The sequence below is a fragment of the Nicotiana tabacum genome, chromosome 15 (genome assembly GCF_000715075.1).
Source record: "Nicotiana tabacum cultivar K326 chromosome 15, ASM71507v2, whole genome shotgun sequence".
Taxonomy (NCBI): Eukaryota; Viridiplantae; Streptophyta; class Magnoliopsida; order Solanales; family Solanaceae; genus Nicotiana; species Nicotiana tabacum.
The window spans coordinates 11,476,500-11,488,665 of NC_134094.1; the positions used below are offsets into that span (position 1 = coordinate 11,476,500).

The 12,166-nt window shown below is 38.0% G+C and overlaps 1 protein-coding gene across 7 annotated transcripts; it reads left to right on the forward strand.

The window, feature by feature from the left end:
- Positions 1-6,097: 6,097 nt before the first annotated feature.
- On the forward strand, positions 6,098-11,042 carry LOC107797378 (uncharacterized). 7 transcript variants are annotated; one of them, XM_016620261.2, is made up of 3 exons: positions 6,098-9,123; positions 9,684-10,384; positions 10,535-11,042. In XM_016620261.2, exon 1 carries the CDS (start codon positions 6,174-6,176, stop codon positions 9,045-9,047), a length of 2,874 nt encoding a protein of 957 aa, XP_016475747.1. In that variant the 5' UTR covers positions 6,098-6,173; the 3' UTR covers positions 9,048-9,123; positions 9,684-10,384; positions 10,535-11,042. The 7 variants fall into 7 exon arrangements, with proteins under 7 accessions (XP_016475747.1, XP_016475749.1, XP_075086652.1 ...); XM_016620263.2 differs by having other exon boundaries at positions 10,271-10,384; XM_075230551.1 differs by having other exon boundaries at positions 10,271-10,384; positions 10,657-11,042.
- Positions 11,043-12,166: the final 1,124 nt, after the last annotated feature.

A 12,166-nucleotide genomic window follows, 5' to 3' on the forward strand; every position in this document is an offset into this window, starting at 1 on the left:
AAGCGTAGCCAAATTTTTTGAAAAACAACGTTGGTGGTATCGATCCTAGTAGCTTGCTTGACTCCTCGTTGTGCTAGTACTTTTTTTCCTTTCTCGGAAGTTATGTTGGATTGATGGATTCCCCAACCTCCTCAATTAGTAGCTGCAATCAGAGATTAGTGCATTATAGGGTGGATAATTTGAAGTTTCAAGTAGGATTGGTACGGACATTGAGTTCGTTTCAATTTGAAGGCTGATCTAGTTATGATCCTTTGATAGTTGCAATCCATAGCATAATGCCTCTAGTTCCATAGATAGTGGAGATGGATCATAACTAGTTTTACTAAATCCCATTATCCAATCCCCATTATTATCTCTAAATACTCCACATATCCCCCCTTAATTAAACTTACCTACAAAAGCCCCGTCAATATTAAGCTTTTATTTGGTTCATGGAAGGGGGTCCCACTTAGGTAATACTGTTAGGGGTCTGTCTAAGTTACCACAAGTGATGTTACTACCATGGAGGTATTCAAGACTTCTAGAGATGTGTTCCTATTCCTATTCAGCCACATGTGCCAAATTGCAAAGGAGAAGAGGTAGTCCCAAGTTAAAGAGTGATAATTAACATGTGGGTCATAGAGAGCTTTGAGCCAATAGGTATTTTGTATGTCTAGTGATTGTGTGTTAATGCCCAGCTCTTACCATAAGGAGGTGGCCACGGGGCAGAAGAGAAAGATATGTTGGGGCAATACTTCTACTAAAATGGAGCAGTATATTGATATACTAATACCAAATATGATATAGGTAGCTTTTGGTGGGTAATCGGTCATGGTAGCATTGTCATAAGAAATACTTGATCTTATTCCAAGTTTTTAACTTTCAAAGCCAATTGAATTCTTTACTTTGGTTTAGTACTATATTGGGAGATATAAGGGGTAAACGGATTTGGTGGTGAATATACCATTTGTGGTAGGGGCCCGCATTGTTACATCAATGTTATTATAACTAGTGGTTGTTTGTAAGCAGATAATTTCATTTGGGGTATTGGGTGGAAGTTCGAAAGAGAGGTTTGACAAGTCCCATGTGTCATTTGTTTTAATATTCCAAACTTTGAGTTGTAAATCATTATTTGAGATGGGGCCTTGAATCATGCTACGCAGGTTTTTAGTGCAAGGTAGCCAATTTGCAGGCCAGAAGTCAATGTTCTTGCCATCCACGATATTCCAAATAATAGCTTATTCGTAAATTTCTAACCCATGAGGATGTTACTCCAGATAAAGGAATGAGTGTTCTTAGAGTATCTACCAACATATTTGGAGGTTAGTACTTTCGCCCTAGTGGCGGATGGATGACTAAATAGTCTCCAAGTGAGGCCAGTAATAATGTCAGTATTTTTATCTTTGGTTTTTTTTATTCCAAGTCCTCCAGCACCTTTTGACATTGAGACAATGTCCCAATTTATGTAGTGAATTTTCCTAGAATTTTGGTTACTACCCCATAAGAAATCTCTTTGTATTTTATCAATTTGTTTGTGGATCGCTCTGAGCAGAATAGTGTATTGCATTACATAGTTTGGAAGGGCATTGAGGGTAGTTTGAACTAGGGTTGCTCTTCCTGCAAGTGAGAGAAATTGAGTTTTTCAGTTGGACAATCTTTTATTTAAGTTGTCTAGGATGAATTTAAAGTCAATTGGTCTAGGCTTATGATTAAGTACTGGAAAGCCTAGGTAATTCCCAAAGGTGTCACTGACTTTGATATTAAGAATGTTCGAAATGGAATTTCTGAGGGTAGTAGAGCAATTTTTTGAGAAAATGAGCTTGGATTTTGTAAGGTTGATTTTTTGCCCTAATAGGGAGTTGAAGTACTTTAGGAAACTCTTGATTGTTGTGGCGGATTTCTCATTGACATTAGCCATTATGGTTAAATCATATACGAAGAACAAATGGGAGAGGGGAGGTCATCTTGGACTTAATTTAATGGGATATCAAAGTGTAGAATCCATTTGATAATTAATGAGGATAGAAAGAAGTTCAATACAACGAATAGGGTCGCCTTGTCTTATCCCTCTTGATGGCTTGAAGAACTCTGTTTGAGAGCATTCACAAGAACGACAATACGGGAAGTGGTAATACAAGCCACGATAAGCTTAGTGATACGAGGGGGAAATTCGAAATAATGTAGGGCCCTACGTATGAATGACCATTCAAATCGGTAAAAAGCTTTCTCTAAATTAATTTTTAAAAAGAGTTTCCCATTGGAGCCCTTTAATTTATTATAGTGATGAATAATTTCCTGAATTATGATAGCGTTATCTGAAGCTCGTCGCCCTTTAAGAAAACTGGATTGGAATTGGCCAATTAGGCTATCAAGGAATGGTTTGATACAATTAACAATGATTTTCGTAATAACTTTGTATGTTGTATTGCAAAGTCCAATGGAACAAAAATTCTTGAGGATATTTGCATTTGAGAATTTTGGAATTAAACAAAGATAGGTAGTATTACGATTCTCCGGGATGGTGAGGGTCTCAAATATGGAGTGGCAATAATCAAAAATAGTATTCTTGATGATGTGCCAATATTTTTGGTAAAATAAAGGATGTAGACCATCAGGTCCTGGTGTTTTGAATGGTTTGAAGGAGAATATAGCCTTAGTAATCTCATAGTTTTGTAACGATTTGTCTAGGGATACTTAATCTGTGTATGATGGGGAGTTTGGGGAGGATTTCATGTCAACCCAATTAGTCAGTTCATGGTTTGTTTGATACATATCTGGAAGTATGTAAAGGTATGAGCATTAATCCAGTTATTTTGGCCATATTTGAAGAAAGAGATACGGTTTTTATGCCTTCTAGTGAGAACACTTATATGGAAGGACTTAGTGCTCGCACCCCCTCGCTAAACCAATTAATACGTGACCTAAGTTTCCAATAGTTTTCCTCAATTTTAAGAATATTGTTATAGTCATTAGTTAAGGAATGCTCAAGTTCCTTGAAGAAATTACTAGTAGGATAGTGGGGAGATTTTTGAAGGCCACAAAGTCTCGCAAGGATTCGCCTTTTCTTTTATACAACATTACCAAAAGTGGTGGCTTCCCATTTTTCAACATTTTCGCTAAAAAGACTAGTGGAATTTGGTGGGGTTTGACCATTCCAACTATCAAGAATTATAGAGTTGAAGTCTAGATGGTGGCACCAATATGTTTCAAGTCGAAAAATGCGTTGATTGGGATTTCTATTGTGCTGGAAGAGAGAAATAAGTAGGGGGTTATGGTCAGAGTATATTTTTTGTAGGTGAGTAACGTTTGCATTGGGGTAATACTCTAACCAATGATCAGATCAAGTGTATTTTGTTCCTTTAAAGCCAAGATCTATGAGGTTACAGTGGTTAACACAAGATTGAAAGCGAGAAGCTCTACTTCTATTAATTGGTCTCCCTCCCCACTTATTTTCTTGGCTAATAACCTCATTAAAGTCTCCTCCTAAAAACCACATTCCTTTATAGTCATTGGCTATATTCTCTAGGTTTTGCCACAATTGTTGCCTATTATTAACATTAGTACTAGCATAGATAATGCTAAATAACCAAGGTCGGTGGTTTGGGAGTACCTGGATTATTGCATGGATCTCCTGATCATCTAGTCAAATATGGTTGAGGTGGACATTGTTTTCGTACCAAAGGATGGCAATTCCTCCAAATTGAACTTGTGCCGGAACTTCGACCATGTTTGAAAAATAAAATTCAACCCTAAGGGTGATATAATTGATCATCCTTGTTTCAAGTAGGGATACCATGCATGGATTATGAGTATTGAGTAGGTCCCTAACGTTGCACCTAAATTCATCGTTGTTTACACCCCTGAGGGGAGATCACTTGTATAGTTCCGTTGGACACTTGCAAACATATTTCTTGTCCTCTATTGCTTGGAATAACATAATTTTGACTTCGCGAAAGTTTGACATTTATGTGAACGATGTTATGGCTAATAGTGGGATGTTCATACCTTGTTCCACCATCTCTTGTTCTCCTAGTTTCGGTGCATTATGATGCGGATGTATGGGCTCATGATGAATGTTCATCGGGGCCAGAAAGTGTTGAGGAATGGACTGCCATGCATGAATTAACCTGTGGAACAAAGAAATAAAGTTGAGGAATGGGTTTGCTTAGGTTTTGCGTATTCTCCATGGTATTATTATTATTATTAGTAGTAGTAGTAGTTTTATAATAAGAGGAAGTATTTGCCAAATGACTCATTTTATCAGATTGCTTAGATTTAAAAACAAGCTATTGTGTGTTTAGAAACTTACCTGGTACCGCATCAAATATTTTGACATTGATACTTGGGCTTATATTTTATGATGTATCATAGGAGGAACTGGTTGCTTGCCTTCGCTTCTTGTTGTTTTGCTTATTACCTCTGGGGAATAAAACGGTTTGCCATTGTTCCTCTGCTTGTTGTTGTATATTTGTGGAAGAGTTTGTGGAGGTGATGGCCCAAAGACCTTCTTGTTTATGACTAGTTGTGTCATTTGAGACATATGAGCATGTTGGTGCCGTGTGACCTAGTCTGCCACATCTTTTGCACATGAAATATTTGCCTTCATACAGTAGTTGTTGGATGTGAGTGCCAATTTGTATTGCTATCTGAACTAGTTGATCCAGTGGGACTTGTACGCATAACCTTGCATGCCTTCCTCTAAGTGTTGAACTGGTACATGTGTCTATACGGAGGAGTCGACCAATTAAGTTTCCAATCCTGCCAAGTATTATCCCGTCGTAAAATTATAGTTAGGGAAGACGAATCCAGACTGCTGAGTGAACTTCTTTTGCTTTGCTTGCTACAAAGTTTGGCTCCCACCGGCGTACAGAGAGATAGTGTCCATTGATGAACCAAGGGCCGTTTTGTAGAACCTTAGCCATGTTTTCTTCCTTAGTGAATTTGACTACTTAAAAATCAGGCCCAATATCAATTAATGTGAAGGGTTCGTTTGGTTTCCAAAGGTCCTGGACATTAGTTTTTAGGTATTGGTGGAGGACACGTTTGCCTAGGAGTTTAATAATAAGGGAAAATTTCAAAGGGGTGTACATTCTGCCTCTGTCTTCTTCAGTCAGTGCGATACTTTTTATTTTGGAGGAGATAGAGTTTAGGGTGTAGTCAACCATCATTGACTCGGAATAATCAAACACGTGGGTGTTTGCATTGATTAGGGAATATGTTACATTTTCATGGAAAAACAATTTTTCTTTAAAAGAGTAAGTGTTTGTGTTTATAGGTGTAGAATTAATGCTAGGGATTGGAAGGCCCCTTTCTATGTCCGGGGGTTTGGGTGGAATTTTTCTGTATTGTTGAGTTCATAGTTGAAAATGCATTGAGTGAGTGGTGCGTGTATGTGTGTGTAGTTCTAGGGAGAGACCACTTCTATAATTATAGAATGTTCTCCTTTTTACCTAGTTAATGATGAATTAAAAACTCTCTTGAAAGAGCATTCTTTTGTCAGTTAAAGCTATGGGCCATAATTATTATGAAAAGTCTTTACATACATTTTCCAGCAATAATTCTAGGTACTAAATGTAACTTAAGTTCGATCATTTTAGAACCTTCAATAATCGGTGAATTCATATTTAAATCGTAGCTAGTTGTGAAAAATAACACTTTTAGGATCAATGTTTAAAACATAGTTAGCATTTGCAAAGTTCTGAGTTCGAACCGAAAAAGTGAGTTTGAACTTAGAATATTATGGCTTAAAATTTAATTTTTTTCAATTCAAACGTTAGGATACTGTGTTGTGAAGTTTAATTTTATTAGTATGAATTTGTGAATGTTATCTTAAAATTTAATTTTTTCAGCTTAAACTTCATCCGTTGTCCTGAAATTTGATCATAATATCACAATTTTTCTTTTTCCAATCCAAACTTAAGCTTTCTAAAATTCAACTTTTCAGTTCAAACTATAGGACAGTAAAACTGAAAATTCCAAATGGAATTCATTTTTTTGAGAAATAGATATCCAATTTCACACCCACCTAATGTGAAAAAGTTAAGGGTGTTCAATAGGTTATATCTCAAAACTTAAGGAGTTAAGCATAATTTAACCTCACTATCGGGGTTGGAATATAATTACTAGTAGTATCTTTCTTTCCTCTTTCACATTTCTCTTCCCTCACCGGTCCCCGATTACACCTCCGACAAAAAATGGCCGACGACACAGAAAAACCAAAATCCGACGCCGGCGCCGAATCCGAATCCGAACATGAGCCCGAAGCTAAAGCTTTACGACTCAAAACCCTAGCGGAGCAGAAATACAATTCCGGCAACCTAAAATTAGCTCTCAAATACGCAAGACGAGCTCACCGTCTCAACCCTAACCTCGACGGCGTTTCCGAAATGCTCACTTCCTTCAAAATCCTCCGTACATCCACTATTAACACCGTTAACACTTCAATTCTCCCTGACTACTACAAAATCCTCCAAATTGAACGGTTCTCACACATAAACACCATAAAAATACAGTACAAAAAGCTAGCCCTAACCCTACACCCTGATAAGAACCCTTACGTGGCATCAGAGGAGGCGTTTAAGCTTGTTAACGAAGCGTTTAGGGTTTTATCGGATAAGAGCAGGAGGAAGGAGTATGATGTGAAACTTAGGGTTTCTATGCAGTCGGATTTAATGGCTGAGGAGGGTAGTGAAACGGGTGAAACGACGACGTTTTGGACGGCGTGTTCGGGGTGTAGATTGTTGCATCAGTTTGATAGAAAGTATTTAGGGCATAATTTGATGTGTCCAAGTTGTAAGAAAAGTTTCGAGGCGATTGAGGTTGAAGAAAATAGTGAAAATTTAGGGGTTTCTGAAGGGACAAGAGTGAGTGCTAGGATTAAGGCTAGGAAAAGTGTGAATTTGGGGTTTTCAAGAAATGGGGAGTTAGGGGTGAAGGGGAAAATGGGGAACGTTGGTGAGGTTTTGAAGAGGCCGAGAGGAAAAATGATGAGAAGTGTTGATGAAAATGGTGTTGGTGATAAGGGTGTAAGGGCAAAGAGGGCGGCGAAAGTAAGGGATGTGGACACGGAAGGAGATATTGAGAGCGATGATTGTTTGATTGAAGGGTTGAGGTCGAGGACTAAGGGTAAGGTGAGAATTGGTGATGGAACTGAGGTTGTAGGGGCAAAGAGGACGGTGAAAGTAAGGAATGTGGACATGGAAGGAGATGTTGAGAGCGATGATGGTTTGATTAAGGAGTTGAGGTCTAGGAGTAAGAGTAAGGTGAGGAATGTAGGTGAGGGGGAGGAAGAGACAATGACATTAGCTGAGATGCAAATGTTAGTAAAAAAGAAGGTGAACAAGGAAAAGGTGGAGGTAGGAGAGAAGAGGAAAGAAAAGGCGGAGATTGATAAGGCAGTTAATTTTAATTTAACAGAAAAGGTAAGCGAGGAAAGAAAGGAGACAGATTTGAGTTTCAAAGACGAGGAAGATGAAGTGGAAATGGAGAGGCTGATTGCGAGAGTGAGAGAGAAGAGGGTGAGGCGTGAGTCGTTAAAGGGGGATGGTTTGGAGCATGGAGGAAAAGGAAGGGATTTAGATAGAAAGAGGGGTGGTAAAGGGTCAAGGCAGGATGATTTGGAGATAGTGGCGGAGAATGAAAAGGAGGAGAATGAGAAGGCGATGGAGTTCAATTTAACGGAAAAGGAGAGTGAAAAAAGAAAGGAGACTGGATTGAGTTTGATAGAAGATGAAGATGAAGTGGAGATGGAGAAGCTTATTGCGAGGGTGAGAGAGAAGAGGGTGAGGCGTGAGTCGTTAAAGGGGGATGGTTTGGAGGATGGAGGAAGAAGGGACTTAAGTAGCAAGAGGGGTGGTAAAGGGTCAAGGCAGGATGCGGAGATAATGGCAGAAAATGAGAAGGCGATGAAGTTCAATTTGATCGAAAAGGAAAGTGAGAAAAGAAAGGAGACTGATTTGAGTTTGATAGAAGAGGAAGATGAAGTGGAGATGGAGAATCTTATTGCGAGGGTGAGAGAGAAGAGGGTGAGGCATGAGTCGTTAAAGGCGGATAGTTTGGAGGATGGAGGAAGAAGAAGGGTTTCAAGTAGGAAGAAGGGTAAAGGGTCTAGGCATGAAGAAACTGAGCAGAATAAGAAGGGAATGAAGTTTAATTTAGCGGAAATGGAAAGTGAGAAAACAAAGGAGACTGATTTGAGTTTGATAGAAAAGGAAGATGAATTGGAGATGGAGACACCGATTGCGAGGGTGAGAGAGAAGAGGGTGAAGCATGATTTGTTAAAAGGGGATGGTTCGGAGGATGGAGGAAGAAGAAGGGTTTCAAGTAGCAAGAGGGGTAAAGGGTCTTGGCAGGATGTTTTGGAGACAATGGCAGTGGAAACTTTTGATCTTTATAATTTTGACAAGGATAGAGTAGAGAGGAGTTTCAAGAAAGGACAAGTATGGGCTGTTTATGACGATGATGGAATGCCAAGGGACTATGCTTTGATTGATGATGTTATTTCTGTGCATCCCTTTGAGGTGAAATTGAGTAGGTTGGAGTTCCAAAGTAATAGTGATGAGGCACTGCTACATTGGGGGAAAATGGGTTTTCATATTTCTTGTGGGAAGTTTAAGGTGTCTACGCATGCTTTGGTTAAATCTTTGAAGAAGTTTTCACATGTTGTTGATTGTGAAAGAGCAGCAAGAGAGTTGTATAGGATTTACCCCTCGAAAGGTTCAATATGGGCATTGTATAAAGAGAATGCTTTAGGTGCTGGCAGCAGGACTCTAATGGTTGAGGATAAGCAATCTTATGATATTGTTGTATCTTTGAGTAGTTACACTGACTTACATGGCGTGAGTATTGCATATCTTGAAAAAGTTGATGGGTTTAGGACGCTTTTCAAGAGGAGAGAGATTGGGGCTCATGCTGTTAAGTTGTTAGGGAAGAATGAGCTTGGGTTGTTTTCGCATCGGATTCCTGCAAGGAAGCTATCTGATGAAGAAGCCTCAAACATCTCCAAGCACTGTTGGGAAGTGGATCCTGCTTCATTGCCTCACAAGTTCCTAGCTATTTGGGGAAGTTAAAGTGTATGCATATCAGATCGAAATGGACTTCTTGCACTCAGCTATTACCTCTTGAGATCCATTTTAGGTAAAAACGGTATGGATTGAGCATGATGTTCTTCTAAATCAGTCTGTTATTAGAAAGTACTCTGCTCACATATCAAATTGTATCTGGTTCCTTGCCATCCTTGTAAATAGAACAATAATGGTCAACATCAGACCAACATGGCCTTTTACACTTCCGCATTTGATACACCTCCATGCCTGTTGATAAAATACATCTTAGTTATTCCTGTAAATAAATAAGATTTAGTAAAAGCATTCAGAAATACTGACAAAAATATGGAGCCATCTTGCTTCTCATCACCTTATCTACACTTTTCCTACTGCAGATATATTTTTTTTGCTCTTGGTTATTCATGAGATAACAATCATCAGCTTCATCCTCTACTACTGTCACATACGAACAACATTTAGTCTGAGCCAAGCACATGAAAATTATATAAGAAATGTTCTATTTGCAGTAAAACATTTTTTTATGGAATGTATTTTTGATAACCATTGCTGATGGAATATATTCCTTGTCGAACATTTTGTTGATATTCAAAAGACCCTTTATCATCTTCATGCTTACCTCCCTATTGCTATTAATTGTAGTTGGCCTAGATGTATGGGGAAAGTTGGTCAAAGTAGTCCGAGAAGCATAGGACGCAGCACGTAGAAAAAAGCACCAATGTCTCCAGTCAAGCAGTGGGAGCAAGTGGTGGATCGATACCGGAGTAGTGAAGACAGTTTCCTGAGGGACTTCATTTGTCCCCCTTCAGATTTTGGAGACTTTCACTTCTTCTCCTTGAATGTTAATTGTTCTTATTGTAGCTTGCCTTTGATGGTGGAAATTGGTTCTTTTAGAGGAGCATATGTAACATTTTAGTACTTGTAATTGTGTCTATCGATTTTCTTACTCTTAGCGAGTCTCCTGGAGCAAGAGACCACCTTAATGGTCCTGTAAGTTTGGGGTGACATTAACCTGGTCTGTACATCTGATACATACGATAAATAGTCCTCTGTGTTGCAAAAGTGAGGTTCACTTTTAGTCAACCCTAGATAGAAATGTTATACAGCAGTGGGACCGCATGCCTGAATTTTGTAGTTACTGAAATGTACAAGGCTTTCATCTTCCAGATCAGATGATCATCAAAATGACAAGGCTTCACATGATTTCTCTTTATTTTCTCCTTTTGTAGGTCAATCGCTCTTATGTTGTCACATTTACTCAAGAAATATATCATTTGATCATCTCTTCATCGGTATTGGATTAAGCAGGATAGCGAGCTTCTCAATAAGAACTGCAGACTCAGGTATTTTGTCCAGGATTTTTAAATTCCGAAGGAAAGATATGGAAATTCTCTAGAAACACAAGGTTGCACGATTTTTTGGTAGAAAGTATTCACATAAGAAAGTTACTGTTTTGCACATAAGAAATTTGCAACCTTTTGACATGGTAACAGATGAGTCCACCAAATGTGGCAATAGGAAAGAACTAGCTAGCTGCATCAAATAGTGGAATTCTTTTGCTGCTTTTCTTGGAGAAGGGATTGGTAAACTAAAGAAAGTTTCAATGTGTTTTCAGCAAAATCCTTCACAACTGGTGTGATGATTTCCTTTTATGAACTAATTTCATTAAAGTGGAAAAATTTCCCGTATTCAAGAAGTATACCAGAAAGCGTAGAGAAGTTATCCAAAAAGTATGATTCTCTACAAATTGCATCCAATCTTTATGCAGACAGAACCTCACTGGTGCACAAAAAAATGGGTTGCTACTCCATATAACCCTCCTACTCCAACAAATGTGTTTTCGTGTATGTAATATATTCTATGAGTAGAAAGACTTTTGGAGTGCATGATTAAAGAGTTGGTTTAAGTTCTAAGTCAGCTGGTAAGAAATACTATACCAACTAATATTTCCAGTTGTTACAATGATTACTATATTGAATAGATATACATTCTTTGTTAAAATTGTTCCAGTGCGTGTATGTATATATATAATTGCTTTGCCTATAACATTTCCTACCATTCTTACAAAGAGAATGGTTTGCCTGAAAAACTTTAAATTATAATAGAATGTTTACTGGTTTTGATTCGATTGATTCTAAGCAATCTCATGGTTTTTTATTGTGAAAAATTTGAACAATGAATATAGATGGTGAGCACCTAATCGAATTGATCAGGTCACCGTAGTAGAATAACAAAAAAAGGAAATTAAAAGATAAATACGTACTTCTTCCGTCCCAATTTTTGTAGTGATATTTTTTTGTAGTGAATTTGAATATAGAATTTTTAAATTTTAAAAAAATAAAATTGACATCATTAATTGAAACTTGTTAGCCACTAGTCTTTTTTCCCGCGAATGTAAATATTACAAATACTGCATTAAAGAAAGAAACTGAGCAAAGGTGCCCAAGATATTTCCTTCAACAAAGTTACACGAAGTTGAAATTTAAAATTGCCACGACCCAAATTCTAACCTGACGTGATGGCGCCTATCTCGAAACTAGGCAAGCCGAAAATTTCAGTAAACCACAATTTCTTTTAAATTTGAAAATATAATATTTAAATAAAATTCACAAATCCTACAAATATCGATACATCCACTCCCAAAATCTGGTATCACCGAGTACATGGGCATCTATATATTACAAGTCTGGAGAATACGGTCTATATTAAACTGAGACCAAATGCAATACAAAAAAAACATAGGGAAGGAGAGACAGTGTCTGCGAAACATGACAGCTACCTCTGAATCTCCGGAAAATCGACTGTGAAAGGATCAACACCCACAGTATCCGGGATCACCTGGATCTGCACACGAAGTGCAGGGTGTAGTATGAGTACAAACAACTCAGTAAGTAACAATAATAACTAAGGAACTGAAGATAATGACGAGCTACACAGTTATAGTTTACTTTTAGTAATTCCCGCAAAGAATAGACATGCTTTCAAATCCGGCAGTTTAAGTCAAATTAATTTTATACAGTTCAAGTTAATGTAATCCGGATATAAAATCTTTCAGAGATTTCACAACAATGACATATAGCAACCAAGTGCAACAACAAATGTAAAGCAAGTACAACCTCTCAGGC

Excerpts from the sequence above, each read along its gene's own strand:
- LOC107797378 (XM_016620261.2), top strand. The coding sequence starts at position 6,174 with ATGGCCGACGACACAGAAAAACCAAAATCCGACGCCGGCGCCGAATCC.